General features: G+C 41.0%; 2 protein-coding genes across 2 annotated transcripts; one reads left to right on the plus strand and one right to left on the minus strand.

The window, feature by feature from the left end:
• Window positions 1-6,054: 6,054 nt before the first annotated feature.
• On the minus strand, window positions 6,055-8,200 carry LOC131243806 (L-type lectin-domain containing receptor kinase IV.1-like). Its single transcript, XM_058243394.1, has one exon. It carries the CDS (start codon window positions 8,103-8,105, stop codon window positions 6,108-6,110), a length of 1,998 nt encoding a protein of 665 aa, XP_058099377.1. The 5' UTR covers window positions 8,106-8,200; the 3' UTR covers window positions 6,055-6,107.
• Window positions 8,201-20,233: 12,033 nt separating this feature from the next.
• LOC131243807 (L-type lectin-domain containing receptor kinase IV.1-like) lies at window positions 20,234-22,581 on the plus strand. Its single transcript, XM_058243395.1, has one exon. The coding sequence runs from the start codon at window positions 20,301-20,303 to the stop codon at window positions 22,305-22,307; it is 2,007 nt and encodes a 668-aa protein (XP_058099378.1). The 5' UTR covers window positions 20,234-20,300; the 3' UTR covers window positions 22,308-22,581.
• Window positions 22,582-24,574: the final 1,993 nt, after the last annotated feature.

The following is a 24,574-nucleotide window of genomic DNA, read 5'->3' on the forward strand; positions in this document are numbered from 1 at the left end:
TGATCCTTCAGTAGTGCCAAAAAGTTTTCAACGATGAGCATTTAATCTCCATTGCGCGGTCCACTTTAGCATCGAATCTGCCTCATTTTTGTTTCCCCACCCTAAAATAACAGGGAGAAATGCACGGACAGTATGGCTAAAATCCATACATCACGGTGGCTCTCGGAGCCCCTGTGCCGATCTCGGGAGGGGCGGGGAAGTACTACCCAATCCGCCCCCGGAAAGGAAGCGGACCACCCACATCTGCGTGTTGACATCAGCAAGTTCGGTAGGCCCCACATGATGCATGTGTTATATCTAAACTGTCCATCCAATTGCCATGGGTAAGGACCCAGCTTTGGTCCAAAACTTATGTGGCTCGCAAGTAGTTTCAATGGAAGGTGTTCAATATCTGTTGCTTTATGTGGTGTGGTCTGCTTGAGCTTTGGATCTACCTCATTTTTTGGGGCCATACCCAAAATTGATCTACTAAATCAATGGACAGTTTGGATATGACACATATATTATGATACGGCCCACATAACTTAGTGACGTCAACATAAGGTGGCACAGTAGGCAATCCGCTTCCGAGGGATGGTTGCACGTACCCTCCTCACCCAAGATGTTGTGGCCTGCTGTTGCGTACACCTGTATGTATGTGTAAGTACATCCATGCCGTTCATTTGTTTTGCTAGCTGTTTTGGGCATGAACCATATAATGAAGCAAATCAAAATTTCAAGTGGATTATACTGAAAGAAAAAAAAACGGTAACTGACCATTAAATATTTCTTGTAGGCTACAAAAGTATCGAGCTGATATTTGTAGGGCTGTCAATGGGCCGGGTAGTTAAGCCCGTATTTGAACGGGTTCGGGGGTAGTGTATCAGCCCCGATGGTGGGGCTTGGGCTTAAATCAGGAGCCCAATTGTACATCGGGCTGGATTCAAGCTTAGATCCCAAAAGCCCATAAACCCATCCCGTCCGACAGGTCTTTTCAAAACTTAACTTTCTCCCTTTTCTTTCATTCTCTCCCTCTCTTTCAGACATAAGGCACACCAAAATATCATTTATCCATGGAGATATTCAGGGCTTGGGCGGATTTGGGTCAGGGTTTGTGTAAATGTCCACGGCCGGACTCAGGTTGGACTATTTCAGCCCGTCGCCGGCCCAGGCTAGATTTGGGCTTAGATTCAGAATTGCAGGCCGGTCTTGGACAAGGCTCGGCCCTGCCCTAACCTGGCCCATTGACAGCCCTAGATATTTGTTTTTCCTCTTCATCCAGGTCCGTGTGATTTTGTCAACAGGTTTGATGGTAAATAAACATTAGGATAGGCCTTATGAAGATTTTAATGGTAGATGTTCAATTACCACTGTTCCCTATATATTATGATCCACCTAAGATTTGTATTTACTTCATTTTTGGACACATACCCTAAGTGAGCTGGAAAAACAAATGGATAGTGTAAATATACTACACATACATGAAGGTGGGCCCCCATTCAAAGCTACACCATGTTGGGGGAGTCCGGGCTGCACCTAATTGGCTATGGTAAGAGAGGGAGCCGATTTGGTGTTACCCTTACCATGGGGCCCACTTTGATGATGTGTTGCATATACACGCAGTTCATCTACTCTTTCAACACATTTTATAATGTGGTCCCAAAAATTAAGTAGATTTAGATCTGAGGTGGACCACACCATAAGAAATAGTAGTGATTGAACGCCCACCATTAAAAACTTCCAGACCAACTGTAAGAAGATTTGTAATATTTATTTTCCATCCTACCTGTTGGTAAGTTCAGAGAAACCTGAACAGAAGCATAATATAAAGATCAGCTTGATCCAAAAATAAATAAAATTGTGGCATATAAAAAGATTTAAATGGCCATTCACCACTTTTCCAATGGTGTGGTCCACCGAAGATTTGGATCTCCTTGAGTTTTGAGATAAGGTCCTAAAATGAGCTGAAAATGGATAGGCGGCATGGATATACGACAAACTCATGCAAGGTGGGTCCCACACGATAAGGGTTACCTAGGTAATACCTACTCCGCTCTTGCCAGGGATGGCTCCCGCAACCCAGGGGAGACGATTATGTGTTATTGCGTGTTACCCTTACCTCATGGGGCCTACCTTGAGGAATGTATTGTAAATCAATGCCATCTATCCATTTTTCCAGTTCAGTTTACCACACTATCTCAAAAATTAAGCGGATCAAGTGGATCCATATCTGAGGTGGACCACACCACTAAAAATAGTGATGAAATACCATTAATAACTTTTTGTAGGCCATAAAAGTTTTGGATCAAGCCAATCTTTGTATTTTCCCCATCCAGATCTACTTGACCTAATCAACAGGTTGGATGGTAAATAGACATTACAATATACCTCGGGAAGTTTTCAATGATGGGTGTTAAAATCAGCAATGTTTTTTGTGGTGCGGTACATTTGTGATTTGGATATGCTTAATTGTTTTAGATCATGTCCTAATATATAAGCTGGAAAAATGGGCGGACAACGTGTATATATAATAATAATTTTTTTAAAAAAAAAATCATTAAGGTGGGCCCTACAGCACCTAATCCACTGTGTGCACCCATCTCTTATGGTGGCAGCAGTAAGCCTGATCAAATCCCATCACTTCGGTCGGACTTGGATTAGGTAGTCAGGCCTAGACCACCCTTACCCATAGTGGCAGCGGTGGTGCAATAACATGGTGAGATGTGATTGGGCCGCATGTAGAGATGGGTGATGTGGTGAGATGTGATTAGTTTAGCCATTCACAATGATGAATCTGTAGTGAGATTTGATTGGCTGGGCCTTACGTTATCAAAGATGGGCCTGCCTACCTAACCCTTGTCCCTTCAGGTCCCCACAGACATCCAAACTGCATGCTGTAACGCATCCCCAAGATTGAAAACATCTTTCAGCAACTGGGACCCGTCATCTCGTACCAGAATAGCCTACAACAACTATTTCACCCTTCTACAGGCTCTGTGGACCACACTGTCCATTAAATGAGAACCATCATTTTAACCGTACATACAAAAGATAGCAAAATAATAATAATAATAATAATAATAATAAATCTGATGGGCCACATCAACAGGAACAATATAAAAGTTCTCCTAAGCTCACAATGTGTGGTCCGCCTGACATTTGATCAGGCTAATGTTTGTATTTTTGGTTCAACCTAGTGAGTTACACTTGATAAACGGGTTTGATGAAAGATACGCACCATAGGAGCCTCACACACAAACTTATAGCAACATCCCATCTCGATTGTTTCCTTTGTTGTGGGCCCACCTGAGTTTTAAATCTCTCTAATGTTAAGCCCAAGGTTTAAGAATTGTGGATAGAAGTTGATTAATGATGTGGATTTTATATACGGTGGGCCCAACAATTTTTTATTCTAGCATAGAAATACGCGTATGTTCATCGCACGTGAGACAAAGGTGTGGCGAAAATTAAGGGAACGAGTTTGCGAAAATTCAACAGCTGGGCTACCTCGCTGGGAATTTTCTCTAAGCCTCCAAATTGACGTGTCATGAACTCATGACCCACCTGATTCATGGAATATAATGATTTTTTTTTAAAGATACTTCATCCTGTCAAGGCAAGTTATATAAATGCCACCAAAGTTAGATAAATGTCACCAAAGTGGGCCCTACACAGAAATAACCGTGTCATGGGAAGCGGACCCGATGGTTACCCAGCCGCCTAATAGACTCAGATTAGCTACTGATAGCGAGATTTTGATACTGAAATGATGACGTCATCAAGTTCTGTGACCCGCCGTGAAGTACCTGTTGTATTCACGCCATTCAGCTATTTGGATATATTATTTTAGGGCATGATTCAAAAAATGAGGTAATCTAAAGCTCAAGAGGACCCTACCACAGAAATCACTAGTGATTGAACGTCTACCATTAAAAATTTCTTAGGAGCTATAGAAGCTTTCGTCACGTATTTGTTAACTTATAAATAGATTGGATTTAAAAAAAATAAAAAATAAAAGTAAAATGAAAAATCAGTACAGGCCTTAGGAAGGTTTCAACTGTGGATCTGACTGTCCCAACTGTTTTCTGTGTTGGGTTCAACTTGAGCTTTGGATTTGCCTCCTTCTTTGGCTCATGCCCTAAAGTAATCTCTCCAGGAGGATGGACCGTGTGGATACAAAACATACATCATGGTAGGGTGACGGAACTTGATGACGTGACTACTAATGGCGTCAGTAGCTAATCCGCGTCCCAAGGACCTCTGTGGTGATTGGACCCTATGGGGGCCACCAAGGATAACCCTGATGCACGAGCTTAAAATTTTAGCATATTCAAAACTCAAGTGGACCACATCACAGAAAATAATGAGGATTAAATGCCCGACGTTGAAAACTTATTAACAGCTACACAGAAGTTTTGGATCGAGCTGATATTTGCTCTGTGTAATGTTATAAAGAGGTATGATCGGCGTCCCGGCTAATTTGCATCGTTCACCCGTCCTCTCTTTCTAACCCTTCTAACCCAAACGAACACGCCTCCTTCGCGTTTACGACTACTGTAAAAGAGTTGGTATGGCATTCAGCAGCCTACCGAATGTGTGTATACCACACCTTCATGGACGATATTTTATGCCTTAATTGAATGATCCAAACCGTTTATTAATTTCCTATATGAGTAATGTCATGTGGGCCAGTAAATCTTACATCTACTATCATGATAACTTTAAGAAGTACACAATGGGGAATTATATCAATCACTCCATTAAGTGAAACATGTGTGGTAAATATGTGCCACGAATTACACTAGAAACACATGATTTATGTAGATCTTGAATTATGGGCCCACCCATAGTAAGAACAACTCACCAGATGATCTAGATCACCATCTAAATGACCATGTGCTGATTAATAGCTACAGAAAAGTATCCCTTCAAAGAAACCTGCACTTCTCAGGTGGGTGGGACCTACCCACATTTAAAATTTGAAAAACACGTGGAAATCTTTCATTACCTTTGTAAATCTGATTCATACAGATAGCGACATCTGCCAACCGTGGAAAATCGAAATAAAATAACACGCCAGGTCATCCAAAGTCTTCAGGAGTAGTGTAAACTGAAACGTCGGTGCGTGCAAACCGTCTCGAGCATGCTACTCTAAGGAGTACATAGCAGCGGACTAACAAAATTGCCCCGAAACGAAGGCGAGGTTCATTATATCAACGGTTTGGATGATCGTAGACCTGGATGAAGGGACCACACAAATATCAGCTTGATCCAAAACTTTTGTCGCCCTTAGTAAGTTTTTAATGGTCAATCACCATTATTTCCTGTGGTGTGGTCCACTTGAGATTTAGATCTGCTTCGGTTTTTGTATCAAGCCCTAAAATGAGCTGTCAAAATGGATTGACAGCGTGGATGTAATGCAAATACATCAAGATGGGCCCCATAGTCAGGGATCCAACAACCTCCGTGGATCCGGGGATCCACCAGAGTCGCGTACCCCCACTTGTATTTGAGGCTCATCTTGCCATTTCCTCGAGCTGTGTGTATGAACTCTTGGGGAGGGAACTTCAACAAAACGATAGTAAAGCTAAACGACAAAAAAACGTACCATGTCACCACGAAGCACCGACGCCGACTGCGTACTAACCCCGCCCGCCTCCAGCTGGGAACGGCAGCAGCTTTAAGTGGCCACCGTGATGTATGGGTCTTATCCACACCGTCCATTCATTTTTAGGGTGTAAAATGAAAAATGAGGTAGATCAAAGGCTCAGGTAGACCATAACGAAGGAAGCATCGGTGATAATGATTCTCACCGAGAAAACACAAATATCAGCTCCATTCAAAACTTCTGTGACCCCGAGAAGAAGTTTTCAACCATAAGAGTTTAGTCCCCGTTATTATGTAGTTCATTTGAGCCTTTGATCTGCCTTATTTTTGAGTTTATACCCTGATAAGAAAAAAAATGGATGGACGGTGTGGATAAGACCCATACATCACGGAGCTGCTGACCGTCCCCGGAAGGAGACGGTGGGGGTAGGACGCAATCCGCGTCCCGAAGCACTGATACTTTCTGTCTTCTAGCAATGCTAGCAAACTCACACCACCATGTACATCCTTAGCACCGTCCATCAACGGCCACCGGAGAGGACCGATCCTTCGATCGATGATGAGTTTGGAAACCCCAGTTCGAAAGAAGAAGGATACGACAAGTGTATATCATCAGACCCTTTATGATGGCTCAGGATCGCCGCACCTAGACCGTCCGATGAGAGATCGGGTAAACATGCGTCCCTGTCCAAAAACTGCATTACTTGCCGCATGCTCGGCCTCTCAGCCGCCACCGGATGCGAACACAGCAATCCAAGCTTCAAAACCAACTCCATCTGCTCCTCATTATATTCCTGTCCCATTTTCCGATCTGCAGCCTCCAGAATCTTTCCTCTCCTCCAGCATTCCGACACCCATTCAACTAGCATCTCCTCTTCCATCGACGACCGAGGATCGATGGGTCTCCTCCCGCAAGCAACCTCAAGCAAGAAAGCTCCAAATGCAAACACGTCGGTGCTTGTGGTGGCCTTCCCCCTCCTAGTCAGCTCCGGTGCAAGATATCCAAAGGTCCCCACCATGTGGGTCGTCTGTGGATCGGTCCCATGATCATACAATCTAGCAAGACCGAAATCACCTAATCTACCGTTCATCTCGTTATCTAATAAAACATTACTGGCTTTGATGTCTCTATGAAGGACCAACTGCTCCCATTCCTCATGCAAGTAGAGAAGCCCTAAGGCTACTCCTTTGATTATCCGAAACCGTTGATTCCAGCTCAGCATTGAGTTTGGATGATCAAAGAGGAACCTGTCCAGACTTCCATTAGGCATGAAGTCATAGACCAACAGGAGCTCTCTCTTTCGCCGGCAATAGCCGAGAAGTTGCACCAAGTTCCGGTGACGGAGACGGCCCAAGCTCACAATCTCCGATATGAATTCCCGCATACCTTGTCGAGATTCATGAGAGATTCTCTTCACAGCCACTTCCAACCTCGAGACCGGTAACACGCCTCGATAAACCCTACCAAAACCTCCGACCCCCAATAGCTCACTGTCTTTGAAACCTTTGGTGGCCATGAACAGATCCTTGTACGAGAACCGGTGAGGCCCGAATTCATGTTCCCAGTCCTCCAGTACTTCAGCGAACTTGATCTTGCTTCTCACAAAGAGACCGACGGCTGAGATGACCGTAAATGTGAAAAATACCACAATTACGGGTAACCCAATTATTAAAAGCTTCGATTTCTTTTTGGGTCCCATCCGTGGAAGCTTAGGAAGGCGTGAGAGATCAAGGGCCTGAGCTTGACCGTTCATCTTAAAGCTCCATCCCAAGATGTAATGATATACAGGAGCCGTTCTGGTTGATGACGAGAAACCGACATAGATGTCGTCTAACAAGATCGAAGAAAGATTCACCGTCGATGACAGGAGCGGACGATCGGGTTTAGGTACGTTGATAGGAGATAAAGTTACATTCAGTTGGTTTTGATCACCATTGTAATCAACCCAAAGATGCATCTGTTCTCCGCTTATAAGGCTTAGATTCTTAAACCCACCGCTCATATTACCAAAGTAAGATGCAGGAGCGGAACTGATGGATTTTAAGCCATTGATGTCGATTCCAATATGGTTGTCATTGATGTCATCGTATTCTGGATTAAGATACGTATCGAGCTCGATGGCAGCTATGTGATTCGTCGAATTGCCGACGTTGTTCGGATTGAAGATGCCCAAGTAATTGCCGAGTTCGCCTTGAGGGAACTCTTTCGAAGGTGAGATAACGAAGGCGGCTCCGAAGCTACTGACATTCGGATATTGAAGGACGATAGCAAAGACGAAATTGGTAGAGAAAGATTGTACTTTACCGTTGGAAGGTTTGAAGGGAAGGCGAATAGGGTAGAAGGCGTGGCCCTTTTGATGTGTGGATTGAGTGAGAAGCAGGACGCCTTCAGATGTGATCTTTGCCGCGCCATCCATGCTCAAGTTCGCGCCATGGAATCCGTTGTAAATGAAATCGGCGTCGCCTTCGGAAGAAGCATATCTGATGAGGAGAAACCATATCAGGAGCTTCAAGAACATGGCGGAAAGCTGCAGTGGCGGATCGCCCGACAGAGAAAAAGAGAGAGAGAGAGAGAGAGAGAGAGAGAGAGTCGTAAGAGATCGCGTTTTTGGGCAAGCAAGTCAACATATGAATAGCGAGCCAGGTAAGCCGGTAGTTGTTTAATCCTCTGAAAATTGTGAGGGTTGATACGCATGCACATAATGGTGGTAATTGTGACGGTTGATACGGATGCCATGGGTTATTCAAACAGTGTAAAGGTTGTTATAAATAGAAAAATCTTAAAATTAGATGTATTAAGAATTTCGTTGTCTGATTTTGTTTGTAGGTCTTAAACTGTTGACTATTATCATTTCAACCATCTATTAGATGTCCACCAACTGTTCAGAAAGGAAATCAAAAAAATATGTTTTCTGTAATTCGTATATGGTTATTCCTTGAATTTAACGGTTTGATTTGATTTTTTATATTCATATTTTCAAATTTGAGATTGCATGTGTATGGAATATCACAATCATCCAGATTAAAGATCTTTAAGCATGACCGCCATAAATCAGCATTGACTATTCAACGTTGAGTACGGGACAATGGGATGGTGCCTAACATTTATTGATTTTTGGGGAAGGAGAGTCTTTGTTTTATGACTTGCCCGACCTACCCCTGAGAAGCAGATTGCGTACTGTGCAAGCGTACTGAGTAAAGTCTGTGGGTCCCACCTTGATTTTTGTATTTTATCCTCTCCGTCCGTCCATTTTACCGAATGATTTTAGGTGTTGAACCAAAAAATGAAACATATCCAAAGCTCAAGTGGACCATACAACAGGAAATAATGTGAATTGAACGTCTACCGTTGAAAAATTCTCATCGATCAAGCTGATATTTGTGTTTCCCTTCATCTATGTATGTATGATCTTGCGAGCAGATTGGATGATAAATAAACATTATCGTAGACTCTGGGAAGGTTTCAACGGTGGAAATTACTATTTCCACTGTTTCCTGTCAAATGATCCACTTGAGGTTTAGATAATCTTCAATTTTGGGCTCATCCACTAAAATTAGCTGGAAAAAAGGATGGACGGCATGGATAAAGTACATATATTCACAGTGGGCCAAACAGAGCTTATTGAGTACGATAAAAGCGTACTGAGCTACTCAGTACACAATCCGATTTCCCTACCCTGGCCATGTAGATAGACGGCCATCTTGATCGTCCGACTAGGATGGGTACAAGGCGAAACTATCACAGATTAGATAACTAATTGACACATCCAATTGGTGGCGCACAAACAGGTGCATCTCCACCGTTGGATCAGATGCATCTGAATGGAGTTGTTTTTCCATGTAGTCCATCCACAGTGGTGGCCCACCACATGGACAGTCTGGATCACATCCATAGCGTCTATCGCCGCTTGTAAGTCCATGCCACAAACCTTGATGTGTACCGGAGGAACATTTTACACCTGAAAACAGTTCGTGTAGGCGGTGCATCTCCACCATAAATGGAACGGGGACGCGGATTGCGTCCTACCTTTGAGTGGCCACCGTGATGTATGAGTCTTATCCACACCGTCCATCCACTTTTTCGTATCATTTTAGGTTATGTTCCCAAAAATGATCCAGATCCAAGTCGCATGTTTACTACAAAATAGGGATTAAATTCTTACCGTTGAAAACTTCTTAGGGCCACAGAAGTTTTAGATGAAGCTGATATTTGTGTTTTCTCTTATCCAGGTATATGTAACTTTATAAATAGGTTGGATGGCAAATAAACATCACGGTGGTCCCTTGAAAAGTTTCAACGGTGAGAATCATTATCCCCGCTGCTTCCTTTGGTGTGGTCCACTTGAGCCTGGGATCTGCCTCATTTTTGAGGCTCTACTCTAAAATGATACGAAAAAAATGGATGGACGGTGTGGATAAGACCCATACATTACAGTGGCCACTCAAACCTCCTGCCCGTTCCCAGCTGGATACGGCCTGGTGTACGACGCAATCCGCGTTCATGGAACGGAGTCCTGGTGGGCCATGCATCGGCTATCCAAGGATGCTCAAACAAATACTGATCAAAGGTTACACCTTTCCGCATTAAATTTGGACAGCTGGCACTTGCCCATCTTTGTTGATCCGTTTAATAATGCAGTGGGAAATGATTACGACGCTTCGAGCTGTGTGGGGCCCACCACGATGTGTGAGTCCCAACAAACCCATCCACTATATTCTTCCCTGTTATGCCTCGGTCCTAAAATACAGCCTAACCGTAAAAGCGGTCCACACAAAAGGTACTATGTTAAACGTTGAAGAGGAGCACGCCCACCATATAATCTTCCGGGACTCATGGACGGACGCCCCGTTAGTCTTGGATTTAAATGGATTTCTAGGAAGGACGCGGATTGCGTCCTACCCCCGCCCGGACAGTTATCAGTCCGGCCAGGGATCTGTGGGGCCCACCGTGTTGTAAGTGTTTTATCCACGCCGTTAAAAGCTTTCTCAGATAATTATAATACATGAACCCAAAAAAGAGGCACGTCTAAGGGTTAAATGGACCACAAAGTGGGGATTGAACGTCCACGATTAAAAAATTCTTGGGAGCTGGAGAAGTTTCGGATCAAGCTGATATTTGTGTTTTTACTTCATCCACGTCTACATGACATTATTAATAGGGTGGATGGTAAAAAAAACATCACTTTGGCTCTTAGAAAGGTTTCAACGGTAGGTGTCATTACCATTGCAGCTTCTGTGGTCTATTGGAGCTGTATACATGCCTAGTTTTTAATCTCGTATCTTAAAATGATATGCCAAAAGAGTTGAACGGCGTGGATAAAACACTTACATCACAGTGGGCCCCACAGAGCCCTGCACGGACCGATTACGGTCCGGGCGGGGGTAGGACGCAATCCGCGTCCTTCTAGGAATGATTTTAGATTGTTACCTTGTACGGCCCAAGTAAGTCTTGGATTTGACTAAATTTTCCAATTCATGTTGAAAATCTGACAGCCCATATGATGGACGGGGTGGATCTGATGCACGATTATTCAATGTAACTTCTGCTTTAAGCGAAAGCCAGGCCGTCAAGTGCCTGCGCGGTCCCCCATTTCTTTTTCCTCTCTTCTCTCCACGTGCATTACACGTGCCACATCGCTATAGCTATAGAGACCCACGGTCATCAGTGGCGGGCTGGAGTTGCGACCTGATATGTAGGTAAGAACCAAGTCCTGCGATTCACCAGGTAAGCCTCCCCATGTTTACGCTGGATCCGATAAATAAATAATCATCAAAACACAGGTAGGCTGCACTGTAGAAAACGTTTGTACTGGTACACTGACGAATTGGAGCGTGAGATGAGAATAAGATCATTGTTTTCCTCGGTAACAAAGGCCTTGAATTTACATGGTAAATTTTTAAATCTATAAAAAAAATTAAAATTTAAAAAAAAAAAAAGCCGAGAAAACTTGAATATTTTTATTGAATAATTTTTAATGTATATGGTTTATTGATTATATCACTAATAAAGAAAAAAAAAATTCCTAAATCGTAATTACTAAAAATAGTAAAATTTTAACTCTAATAAAAGTTAAATAAAATAGTAAAACTCATTTAAAGTTTAATTTACCAAAAAAAAAATCAAAATAAATGTTATTGGAAGAGTTCTACAATGATTACAAGTAATTTCTGAAAGAGATGAAAATTGAAAATTCTAAAAATAAAGAAATATTGTAAAATTTTGAAATTACTAAAAATAGGTAAAATTTTTCTAAAAACTTATTTTTGAATAGGAAGCATGTATTTTCTTGCAAAGCACATGGCCGTGACCTACTATGTGGGTTGGTTGACCCCGGATGGTAGAATGTAATGAATGATGAAAGTTTTGCTCTTAAGAAAAATGAGACATGGGATTTAGTCCCAAGACATCCCTTTATAATCATTGTTGGCTCTAAATGGGTATGCGTATAAAACTAAGCTCAAAGTCGATGGTATAATTGAACAACACAAAGCACGGCTAGTTGCTAAGAGATACACTTAAGTTTTAAGTCTCGACTATGAAGAACCATTCGGTCTCATTGCCGAGCATGCAATAATTCACCTGGTACTTTCAATTGCATTGACTAATAATTGGGTGATTCGTCACTTAAATGTAAAAAATGCTTTCCTCCATGGTCATCTTAATGATGAAATATTTATGGAACAACTCTAGGGTATGAAGATTCTATTCTGGGATAGATTTTATTTGCAAATTAAAGAAGGGACTTTATGGTCTCAAAAAAGCACCACGTGGTTTGTTTGAACGGTTTAGTGACTATATACATCACCTTGGCTTTCACACTAGTCATGCCGACAACTCCATGTTCACTTAAGGCCTATTTGAATTTTCATGATACATGTAAATCACGGTAAACAAGTAATTATTACTTTTTCACGGTGTTTGAAAATACGAGAGTAATTCCGCCTCGAAAATTGAAACAAAAGTGTTGACTTAAAAATGTGGACCCTATCGTAATGTATATGATATATCCACACCGTCCATCTATTTTATTAGAACATTTTAGAGCACATTAACCAAAAAAATGAGCAAATCCAACACTCAAATGGCCCACACGAAAGGAAACAGTGGCCTTAATTTGTCCACCATTGAAAGTTATTTTCTTCACTGGGCTCACATTGACGTTGTTTCATAATCTAACCTGTTCATAGGGTCACACAAGCATGAATAAGGGGAAAACACAAATATCAGTTTGATCTAAAACTTTTAAGGGTCTCAAGAAGTTTTTAATGGTAGGCGTTCGATTTCCGTTGTTTCTTGTGGTGTGGTCCACTTGACCTTTCGATCTGCGTCATTTTTTTGCTCATGCCATAAATTTGGCTGGCATAATAAATGAGCGGTGTGGATAAGTAACATACATCACGATGGCCCCACATTGATATTATAAGTTTCTCGATTTAAATGTTGAAAAGGTAAGTTGTCACATCTGCATTGGGAAAAATGTGGTAATTTCCTAGGTAAATAATTATTACCCATTTACATGGTAATTACACTTGAGCTGGAAAATCAAACAGGCCCTTATCATCAAGGCTCTAATTCTCGTATTCTCTTATTATATGTGGATGATATAATCTTGACCGGCACTTCTTCTTGAATGATTTATCATCTCATTAAAAATGTTAAGTGTTGAATTTTCCAAGAAAGATCTTGGCAATCTTCATTATTTTTTGGGACTTGAGGTTGTCAATGATTTTAAAGGTTTTCTTTTAAGTTGTTCAAGTATATTTCAAATTTATTAGAGCGTACATCCATAACTAATTGCAAACCATCCTCCACACGCATAGTTGTAAAGCACAAATTCACTACTAATGGTGCACCTTTTCCAGATCCTTCTTTTTATCGCAGCATTTTAGGTGCATACCAATATATAACTCTCACAAGACCGGATCTCTCATTCTCAATCAATCTTGTGTGATAATTCATGCAATCTCCAATACAGGAACATTTTCAAGACGTAAAGAGATTTCTTCATTTTTTGAAACAAACAATTAACTATGGTCTACAATTTTTTCGACAAAGCCCATTCTCTAATAGAATATTGTGATTCTGATTGGGCTGGATATCCTACTACTCGTCGTTTCACAACAAGGATTGTAATATTTATGGGAAAGAATCTAATCTCCTGGTCTGCTAAACAGTATTCTACTATTGCACACTTAAGTTTTAAAGTTGAGTACTAGGCACTTGCTTCCACTGCAATTGAATTATCATGGGTCTCGTATTTGATTCATGAACTGGAATTGAAATTGCACGTAGATTAGTTTACCATAGCGCGTGCAGAACCTTGACAAAGCTATCAAATTATGGTTAAGTCCTAGATGGGGTAATTAGGACCAATTTAAATATTTCATAATTAAAATCTAATTACCTACATAACAATTTATCAATTGAAATTAAGAAGGTAAATAACACTTTGGCTTATAAGCTAAAGCGGGTCCAATCACATATACTACAAGATGTGTACCAATTAAGCAACTAGTCTAAAAACAAGATAGTGATATTGTATGTAGGATGTTCTAATTATTCAACACCTTACATATATCTAATTATACATATACATAATTCATCAAATTATATTTACAAGTATAAATAAAAATGTGCTCAAATAATAATTTCAAACTTAAGCATGTATAGTAGTTCAATTTTCCTACTCCACTCCCAGTGGACACACTCTCCTCGAGTGTACTAATATTCACTATCAGAGGTTTTAAATCATGTTCATTTTTAACCTTTATAAGTGTGCACTCCCGCCAGAGGCCTACACAAAGACTTGACGTATATACACTCTCGTGTCAGAGGAGCATGTTTTACACCTGTGTTAGTGGATCTCGCAAGAGACTTTGATTAGTTTTTTTATCAGTTAACCAACAATCATAAAATGTCTTAAGCTAAGGCCCTACATATACTTTCGCCAGAGGCTCCCATGAAAATTAATACGTACACACCCGTATTTAGTGAATCTGGCCCTACACAAAAGCTTATGTCCTATATAAGAATTTATTCAAGTTTGAGTTACAAACTCTTATACTCAATTATACATAAGGAAACATTATATGACTCTAAATTGACAATCTTACTTATTGGATTGGGCCATGTTGATGCGCATTACTTAGATTACTTGATTGATACTCTCCCGTGCTTCAATCAGATTTTCTTGTGCTCTTTTGATCGTTGATACTAATGCTTTAGTCCCTAAAATTGTTTGCTTTATACATGATGTGCCAATGAGGTGACCAAGGTAAGGGAGGATGGTGGAATACCCTACAACTAATGAGAGTTAATTTCCTAGGAGATTCACTTAAATAAGTGTTTTAGAAGGTTTAGATAAGGGTTTTACTAGTAAGCATTGGTCTAATCTTTAGACAATGTGGAGATTGAGTTCATCTTCAACATGGAAGTCGGAATCCTCATTAGAGTGGTAAAGTTCAAGAAGATCAATCAATTCTCACAGGTTTGGAGGCTTAAGATGAGGGATAAGAGTAAGGAATCACCTAAGCTTCTATTGCACTAAAAACTTATTCAAATGCCTAAGAACCGAGTGTCCATTCATTTTACGGAGTTCGTGTTACGATGGCAATAAAATGGCTAGTTAATGGATATGTTGATAGGATCAAACTATTTTTTAATCCCATCAAGAAAATTTATGAATTTTTAATATGGTTGATGGACTGTTTTTTCGATTACATCGAGTAGGTCTTTGATTCCATCGAGACCCATCGACATGCTATCGGTGCGATTGATAACCACTCAAAAACTACTGTTTTAGACAGATGCATTTATAACAATTGTGCTCCTCGTTTAGCCTAGCTAACTTATTATGTTCCAATTAGGATCCTAAGACCAAGGAATGATCAAACAAGATCTACCTATTAAAGTTATAATAATTTAGAAACTAAGGTTGTTTTGAGTTTAAGGTTAGAGTCATCAAGGCACCTCATTTACCTATTATTTACTTCTTTGATGCTCCACGTTTTTAGGTGTTTTCGATCTTCAACTTTCAAGGGCTTAATTGGCTTTCTGACACATGGACTTACGTGATTGACAAATAAATACACAAATCAATGTAGTACTAATATTTTTAAATATTGTTCTATTTTCTTTTTAAGCATGTATTTGTTAACACAATGTATAGGCTTTCCACAATGATAGCAATTCTCATTCTTCTTCTTCCTCTTTTTTTTTTTTTTTTTTTCCTGACTTATTCTATCAAGTTTTCCTTCGAGGCTATCTGATCATTTACATTTTTTTTCTTTTGTGTCGATTTCTATTAGCCTCATCAATTCCAATATTTATAATTATGCTCTCTATAAACATGTCATTTTTCAGGTTAATGGCAAGTTTATTACCTGTCATCACATAGTGAAGAGAATTAGTGATGACATGTTTCTTATCCCTTGCATCTTCTTATACATTTATTTTTTTTATTTTTTTATTTTTTTATTTTTATAAAATAGTTCAATTATCTTCAACAGATACGTAAGAAATATAAACATCACATAATTCATCGGAGAGGCATACAAAATATAATTTTACCAATTTAGCAATTATTAGCATCTCTAACATGAGTTTCATTTGCTGGATCGAACTGAGATGTTGAACGTAGAAAACTTTTAGAATTTTTTGTACAAATTAAACTGAATGTCTACTTCCACTGCTTAAAATATTATTTAGAGAAAAGTTTCATTTTAGATGACTTAGTCATAGCATTTGCAGTAATGGTCACTGTTGGGAAAAAATATGACAAGTCCGAAGACTCGGTTATGGAATGGACCAACTCTACTGAAACTGTTCGAGGGATCCGAGCCAATAGTTCGGACCAAAATAAAATAAAGCCTAGAGGAGAGACTTGCTCGGATTTGTAGGAAATGAATCCTGACTGAAAGTGAGAGAGTTGAGAGCCTTAGGCAAGTATAAGACACATCAAGTTGACTCGGTTAATGAGGCAGCAATGTCTAAAGAGATCTATTAAAGGTCCTGAATCAGAAAGCCACCTGACCGATTATGAAATCGACCTATGTATGGTTGGTTGTGGTATTAGCTATTGGATAGAAGAAAAACATCGGTCATAAACCGACTCAGTTTCGTCCGACAGTAGGCTAAAAGTCTCCTCTGTAAGCCAGCCGAGATTACGAATCTATTAAGGTCAAGTCAAACAAAGGAGAGACGGTGTAATCTTAAACACCGTCTCGAGAATCTTGTAAAAGGATTCCGAGATCGGGAAGTATCCGTAAACAAAACATCACTTAAATCAGATCTCCCGGAAAATCAGGAGAGAATCCCCTTACGCTGGGACCTCCCACTCCTATAAAGAGAGGGCTCTCCAGGATTAAAGGTAGGCAAGAAAAACCCTAAGAAACTCCTCTTCCTGAGCCCTTAGTAACTTAAGCATTGGAGGATCCCCGGCTCAAGCCAGGGTCTCTCTTTCTCTCTCATTGTGTTGCAGGTCGAAGTACAGGAAGAGGTCGACCCAGTTTTTCGCATCAACAGTCACCATATATAGTTTAAATAATATTCAACAAATATTCAACTTTAAAAAAGGTCGTTCATCCTCTTACTAGATGGAAGGTTGTTTTCACACTGTCAAGATTGAATGCAGGTCACTATGAAAAACACAATATTGGATGTAAGGTTTGCTAATTCTAGAAGCGCGTGGGACCACACACATCTACACATCTACACGTGGGCCATGTGTCACAAATGTGACAAGAATCACAATCCGAAAATTCACATCATCATTGACATTATCAACACTTCTGCGCTAGATTCGTTTGATGATGCGGCCTAATTAGATTGTAATAGGTGAGATTTTACTGCCTGTGGCGAGCAGAAGATCCGGATTCACGTGACAAATATACCATCAAACCTACTCCCCACTTGCCTAAAAGCCTATAAGCAGACTAACATAACTTTCTTAGAAGCTGCCTTTGATTAAAGCTCTCTTGGAACGTTCCAGGACAGGTTTCTCAGAAGCTGCCTTTGATACAAGCTCACTTGGAACGTCGTTCGTTAAAGAGTCCGAGCTTTCCATCGTGTTGTTTAGATCTCCTTTCACAGACACGTGCCTCAGCATATTAAAACAATAATGCGTTGGAAAAAAAATTTAACCTTAAAAATTACTTTGTACGTTGTGGCCCACCCGAAGGGTGAAATTGTCATTTTTTCCAGGCAGAATATATAAGCATTATTCCCAATCTTATGAAAAGATTAGATCTCGTACATGTGTTTCATTTTTCCAAGTGTATACACCTGTGGATGTGTGGCGTTCTACACCCGTGTGGAATTCGCAAACCTCACGTGATAAAAAACAAACGCTCTTTGGACCGCCGCTGATGAAATTAGAAAATGCTAGTCAATTTGTCGTTTTACGTTGACTTATCTGCTTTTTTCGGTTGGGTGGTGAGGGTTGGGGGTTCTATGATACTCAGGCAGCGCATGCTTGATACGCAGGCACTCATAGAATGGAACACGAGGAATATATTAACTCATATCAAACCGACTAAGTTGTGAAAATCATGCTCTATAGGCTAAGATTAAAAATATGGATTGGTTGACCAATCCTAACCTCTGATTAGTGGACACTTGTTTGTTGAAAATAGGATCATTGGATGTTTTTATTCTTAACCGTTCAATAAATGTCTACCAATCAGATGGTTAGATAATCAAATAAGCATAGTTTTTGGTTCATGAAGTATCTAAAATGATAAACATAGTTTGAACATTTTAACCTGACTTTCTTATATGGTACCCGTATAATTTCTAAGTGATTTATAAATGCCTGTGAATTATCCGTAAGATGCTTCCAGAGTATAAAAGTGTTTTTATAATCTGTCCAACCCTTACTTTTTCCCCCCAAGCAGTGGGAATGCGAAACAGGGAAGTGGTTTATGGGTGCGGAGTCGTATACCCCCACCAGTACCTAGCTTAGAGACGGACGGTCCTGTCAGGGGATCCCTGGGCCCACCGTAACTTAGATGTTTTATCCACGCCGTCTATCCATTTTGAAAGATAATTTTAGGATAAAAATCCAAAAATCAGATATATTTAATAGTCAAATGCACCACACCATAGGAAGCAGTAAGCATTGAATGCTTCCGTGGAAAACTTTTTGGGACCCTAGAAGTTTTGGATCAAGATAATATTTATGTTTTAGCTTGACCTTATGAACAGGTCAGATGGCAAATAAACATCACGATGGACGTAAGAAGTTTTCAACGGTAGGAATTTAATCCCTACCGCTTTCTGTGGTGTGGTCCACTTAAGCCTTCAATGTCCTTTTTTAAGGGGTTCATGACTTAAAATGTTCTTTCAAAATGGATGGATGGCGTGGATATAACATATACATCATGGTGGGCCCAAAGATCCCCATACATGTCTCTAGATAGGTCTTGGTTGGGTAGTCGCAATCCGCGCTCGCTGATTATACGCGTTCACGGGAGATTAATGACGGGATTTCACGTGATACATGCAAAAAGATGTGTACGTGTACAAGATCCATGCCATAAATCTGGTATATTTAAATCTTTTGCTATTAAGTATCCTACAATTTTCTAGTTGTGCATTTTGTCCATAAAAGAATGGCCGCTGAAATGATATCACCGTTGTGAATGAACGGTCAAGATCTCGTACATGTATGTCCACCTGTCCATCTAAATCGAGTGTACCGTAAAAATTTCGTCTCCCTTGCGTGTCAAAACGAAACCCGATCAGTTCCAAAAAAGGAGGCGTAAGGCCTAAGTCATCGATCCGAGAATAGTCGTATTCTATTCGGGTTTTGAGTTTGACCAGCTGGGACAATGGTTTCCATTGATCCAGACCATTGGTTTATTACTTCCCTCATTGAATTAACATGGCCCAAAAATACATTTAGCTAGAAACATCCTAGCCATTAAACTTGGATCATTTTTCATTTGATTGTGGACATAGCTTATATTCCTCTTCTTAACCGTTTATTTGCGATCAAAGAATTTCCTGTATATACAAGATCTTGGGGCATGGGTTATTCATTACATGGCCCGATAGATGTATGGCATGGATCACTTAACCATGGAAGCGGATTCCCTGGGGACCTGCATCAGGGATATCCATGGGAGCAGGCACTCTGGGGTCACCGTTATTTATTTATTTTGTATCCACCCTGTCCATCCGTTCTGACAGTTCATTTGACGGCATGAATCCAAAAATGAAGCAGATCAAAATCTCAAGTGGACCACACCATAGGAAACGGTGGGGATAATCGCACCCGTTGTTGAACCCTTCCCAGGGCCCAACGTGATATTTATTTTCCATCCAACCTGTTCATAAGGTCACACAGACTTGGATGAACGGAAAACAGAAATATCAGCTTGATCCAAAACTTTTGTGACCCCAAGAAGTTTTTACAGTGAGCGTTCAGTCGCCACTGTTTCCCGTGGTGTGGTCCATTTGGGCTTTGTATCTCCTTCATTTTTCCTTTCTTGTTTAAAATGATCTTTTAAAACGTATGGACGGCGTGGATCAAACATATACATATCGATGTGCCCCACAGCACGGTGGCATGACCACCAGGCAACGCGCATTCCTTAACCATGTGTTTCGACTATAGAAGCTTTGCATGACATCCACAGAAATGCCTTCTTATCCATTTCAGATCATAAATCACAAACCCAATTCCCTTCATAGAAACCTTCTTGCCTTCGGCATGGCAACAACTCTCAGACTACTTCAATCTGTACTCCTCTTTCTTGCAATTGAACTCTCATACTCAGCTGCACAAAAAGACCACTTCATCTTCAATGGCTTCCATGAAGCTAACGTGAGCCTGGATGGTATTGCACTCATCCACCCCAATGGCCTCTTGCAACTAACCAACACATCCAAACAACAAAAAGGCCATGCTTTCTACCCATTCCCTCTCAACCTTAGAAACTCCTCACATGGTGGTTCTCTCTCTTTCTCCACGTCTTTTATCTTCGCCATCTCTCCAGAGTTCCCAAGTTCAAGCGCCCATGGACTCGCCTTCACGATCTCGCCATCCACGGGATTCCCAGGAGGTATGCCGAGCCAGTATATGGGAATCTTCAATTCTTCAAACGATGGCGATTCATCGAACCATGTATTTGCAGTCGAGTTAGACACTCTACTCAACCCTGAACTCGATGATGTAGACGACAACCATGTGGGCATCGATCTAAATAGCTTAAAATCAATCGAATCGGCTCCTGCGGCCTACTTCAATGATGAAGATGGAAAGAACAAGAGCTTAATCCTTATAAGTGGAGAACCCATGCAAATTTGGATAGATTATGATGGAGTAGAGAAGCAACTCAATGTAACTCTATCGCCTTTGAAGATCGACAAGCCAAATTATCCGCTCTTATCGTCATCCATCGATCTTTCCTTTGATATCATGGATTCTATGTATGTTGGTCTGTCCGCAGCCACAGGTGGGCTGACAGGGTCCCACTATATTCTTGGGTGGACCTTCAAGGTAAATGGGCAAGCTGAACCGCTAGATCATTCTCTCCTCCCTTCAGTTCCACAGCAAAGGCAATCAAGCAATCATCAAGCATGGAAAATTGGGTTGTCGTCGGCGGTTGTAGCGTTTGTGTTGACAGCAGTTTATGGAGCTATATACATAGTCAGGAAGAGGAAGAAGAAGTACCAAGAAATACAAGAAGATTGGGAACATGAATACCGCCTGCGACGTTTCTCCTACAAAGATCTATCAATCGCCACCAAAGATTTCAGTGAAAAGGAGCTTCTTGGGTTCGGAGGGTTTGGAAAGGTCTATCGAGGAATATTACCAGCATCCAGTATCCAGATCGCAGTGAAGCGGGTCTCACATGATTCAAAACAAGGGTTGAAGGAGTTTATAGCAGAGATGGCCAGCATCGGACAGCTTAGGCACAGGAACCTTGTGCCACTACTAGGGTATTGCCGACGGAAGAGAGAGCTTCTCTTGGTCTATGATTTCATGCCAAATGGAAGTTTGGATAAGTTCCTCTTCACCCATGAAAAACCAGTCCTTAGTTGGAATAAACGTTATCAGATTCTCAAAGGCGTTGCTGCTGGCCTTCTATATCTCCATGAAGAATGGGAGCAGATTGTGTTGCACCGAGACATCAAAGCAAGCAATGTTCTATTAGACGGTGATTTGAATGGACGATTGGGAGATTTTGGGCTCGCTCGATTGTATGATCGTGGTACCAATCCTCAGACTACTCAAGTTGTTGGGACCCTGGGCTATCTTGCACCTGAGGTTACAAAAACCGGCAAGGCGACAACTTACACTGATGTGTATTCTTTTGGGGCGTTTTTGCTTGAGGTTGCTTGTGGAAGGAGGCCAATAGAATGGCGATCCGAGGAGATGAGTTTGGTGGATTGGGTGTGGGAGTGTTGGAAGAAGGGATCGATTCTGGAGGCGAGGGACCGTCGGCTTAGAGATGAGTATGTCTTGGAGGAATTGGAGATGGTTTTGAAGTTGGGCCTGCTTTGCACTCACCCTACGCCAGCTGCCAGGCCGAGCATGAGGCAGGTTACGCAGTTCTTGGAAGGTGATGCTGTCTTCCCTGAGATATCACCCAATGGTGTGGGTATTGATGGAAGGCTGGATGGATTTTCTGCTTCGTATCCCACATTGATCAAGGAGTCGTCTGTTCATTCATTATCTGGGCCTGAAGCAGTCCTCTCCAGTGGTGGGCGTTGAATTCGGATGGCTATGGTTGTTGTATATCTTGCTGTGAGTTACCATATTATGGATGCAATGTAGGTCACTTAGATTATTCTTCTTAATGATTAGAATGCAAATGAATCTTACTGTGGTATACTATATCATGACTCCCTTATGGATGATTTCTGTTGGTATAGTATACTGCTAGAGAACATATTATTGTAATTCATTGAAATGGTGCATCCAAACGTGTCCAAAATTGGTATATAATAGCTATTTATAATTGTTGTTTTCGATTTGCGCTGCGTTTGGATGGAATCGGAATACTCTAATGCATTTTTGCTTAATGCAGCCTGATAAAACACTTATGCTCTTTGGGCTCCGCCATGTCGTATATGTAAAATATACTCCATCCATTCGGTGATCATCTAATGTTCACCGTACGTATGAAAGATCAGCTTTGTAGAAAAACTCAGATGGGCCACACGGATGGGAACAATTGAAAAATTGCACCTAAAACCTCTAAGCTCATGAGCTGTGGCCCGCCTGAGTTTGGACGAGGTTGACTAGGTGAGTCACATCTGATGAACAGGTTTGCTGAAAGATTGGCATGACATCTCCATTGTTCCCTAAGGTAGTGCCCATCTCAGTTGTGAATCTCGTTAGCTTTTCGTCGCAGGAGCTCAGAGAGTAGGGCTGAAAGTTGGGCGGGTTCAACCTGACTGACTCGTGACCAACCTAACATTGGGTTGGGCTCGGGCAGGATGTATCGGGTTCGGTCCCGAGATTGGGCCATTCAAACACCAACCTAGTAAAACTTAGGTCGGGCTCGGGTTGCCCAACACAACCTGAACCCGATCATATATATGTTAATTATATAAATTATAATTAAGTGTGGATTGTTCGTGTTGAAGGCATAGGAAATTCAAGTGCCATCTGGTCTCATTGGTCCATGTCATTTCCAACGACTCAAGCTAACAAGATTTGCCAGATTTCTCTCTCCCAAATAGATTGCGTGCTACACAACAAAACTTTTAAAGGAGTAGTTGTCTTATCTTTTGGCTCTTTGTTTAGAAAAATGAAATTTTTTACGATAAATAACTACATATATAATTAATAAAATCATAGGTATAAAAAATAAGACATGTTTTGAAATATAATAGACTAATGGAATAGCAAAAATATTAGCATGCATACCCAACCGAGCCCACTTGGGTTGGGTTAGGGGTAAGGTATAGGAACATTGGGTTGGGTTGGGTTAGGGTTGAGCACCAACCCGACCCAACCCGGACGACTTTCAGCCCTATCAGAGAGTGAACATCTCTCTCTCTCGCAAGCCTAGTTTAGGTGAGACGCTATCACTTTCTCTCTTTCTTTTGGTGTGGTCTATATAGTAGGGAGAGGTATCTCATATAATTCATTATCATCGAGTATTTCTTGATGGGCCTGTGGCTGAAAGTCAGGCGGGTTGGGTCGGGTTGGTGCTCAACTCTATCTCAAACCAAGTTTCCTATACCTCAACCCTGACCCAACCCAACTTCGGGTTAGGAATTCTCAACCCAAGTCCAACACAAGCGGGGTTGGTCAGGTTGGTCGTGTCACGCCCCGAAATTCGAGTACAGAGTGTGCACCCTCAGACCCGAGTTTCGGCCCATGACACGTACACTGAGTGTACTAATTTCATTCAATTATACAATTATTCATTTACCTACTAGCTCTACCGTAGATTTATATTCCATTCATACTCAACAACATCTCAAAAATAAGAAACGATCATTTATTCCAATAATTAATTATAAACATAACTAAGGACCATCTCAATTGGGATCTTATGAAATGAAATAAATATGTCCAACAAATTGAAAGAATTAATTTACAATCTAAGAAAATTAAATATAATTAAAGTAAAAATATCATGAGTAGTCTAAGGTTGCAACTTCTTCTTTTGTCAAGTAGGATCACGTGTCCCTTAAGTCCTTTCTGGCTTGACCACATATTGCTATTTTTGAGCCACCGGCCCACCCTCATTCACATCTGTACGGTTTTTCCATCAATAAAAAATATAAGCTGGCCAGGCTTAGTGATATAACCCAGCATGGTTCATAATCATATCAATTAAAATAATACAAAAATACATGTACAATGATATAAAATGGGGTATGAATACATCAGATTGGGTGATCGTCCATCTACTTGGGTTGGAGGTCGTCAACCCGCATCCACCCGTTGGGTAGGCTTCCACTTTTCAGTAGGCTTGGGCATAGCCCACATCTGGTAACGCTGTACCAGGATCGACATTTCTT

Source organism: Magnolia sinica, chromosome 4, assembly GCF_029962835.1.
Source record: "Magnolia sinica isolate HGM2019 chromosome 4, MsV1, whole genome shotgun sequence".
Taxonomy (NCBI): Eukaryota; Viridiplantae; Streptophyta; class Magnoliopsida; order Magnoliales; family Magnoliaceae; genus Magnolia; species Magnolia sinica.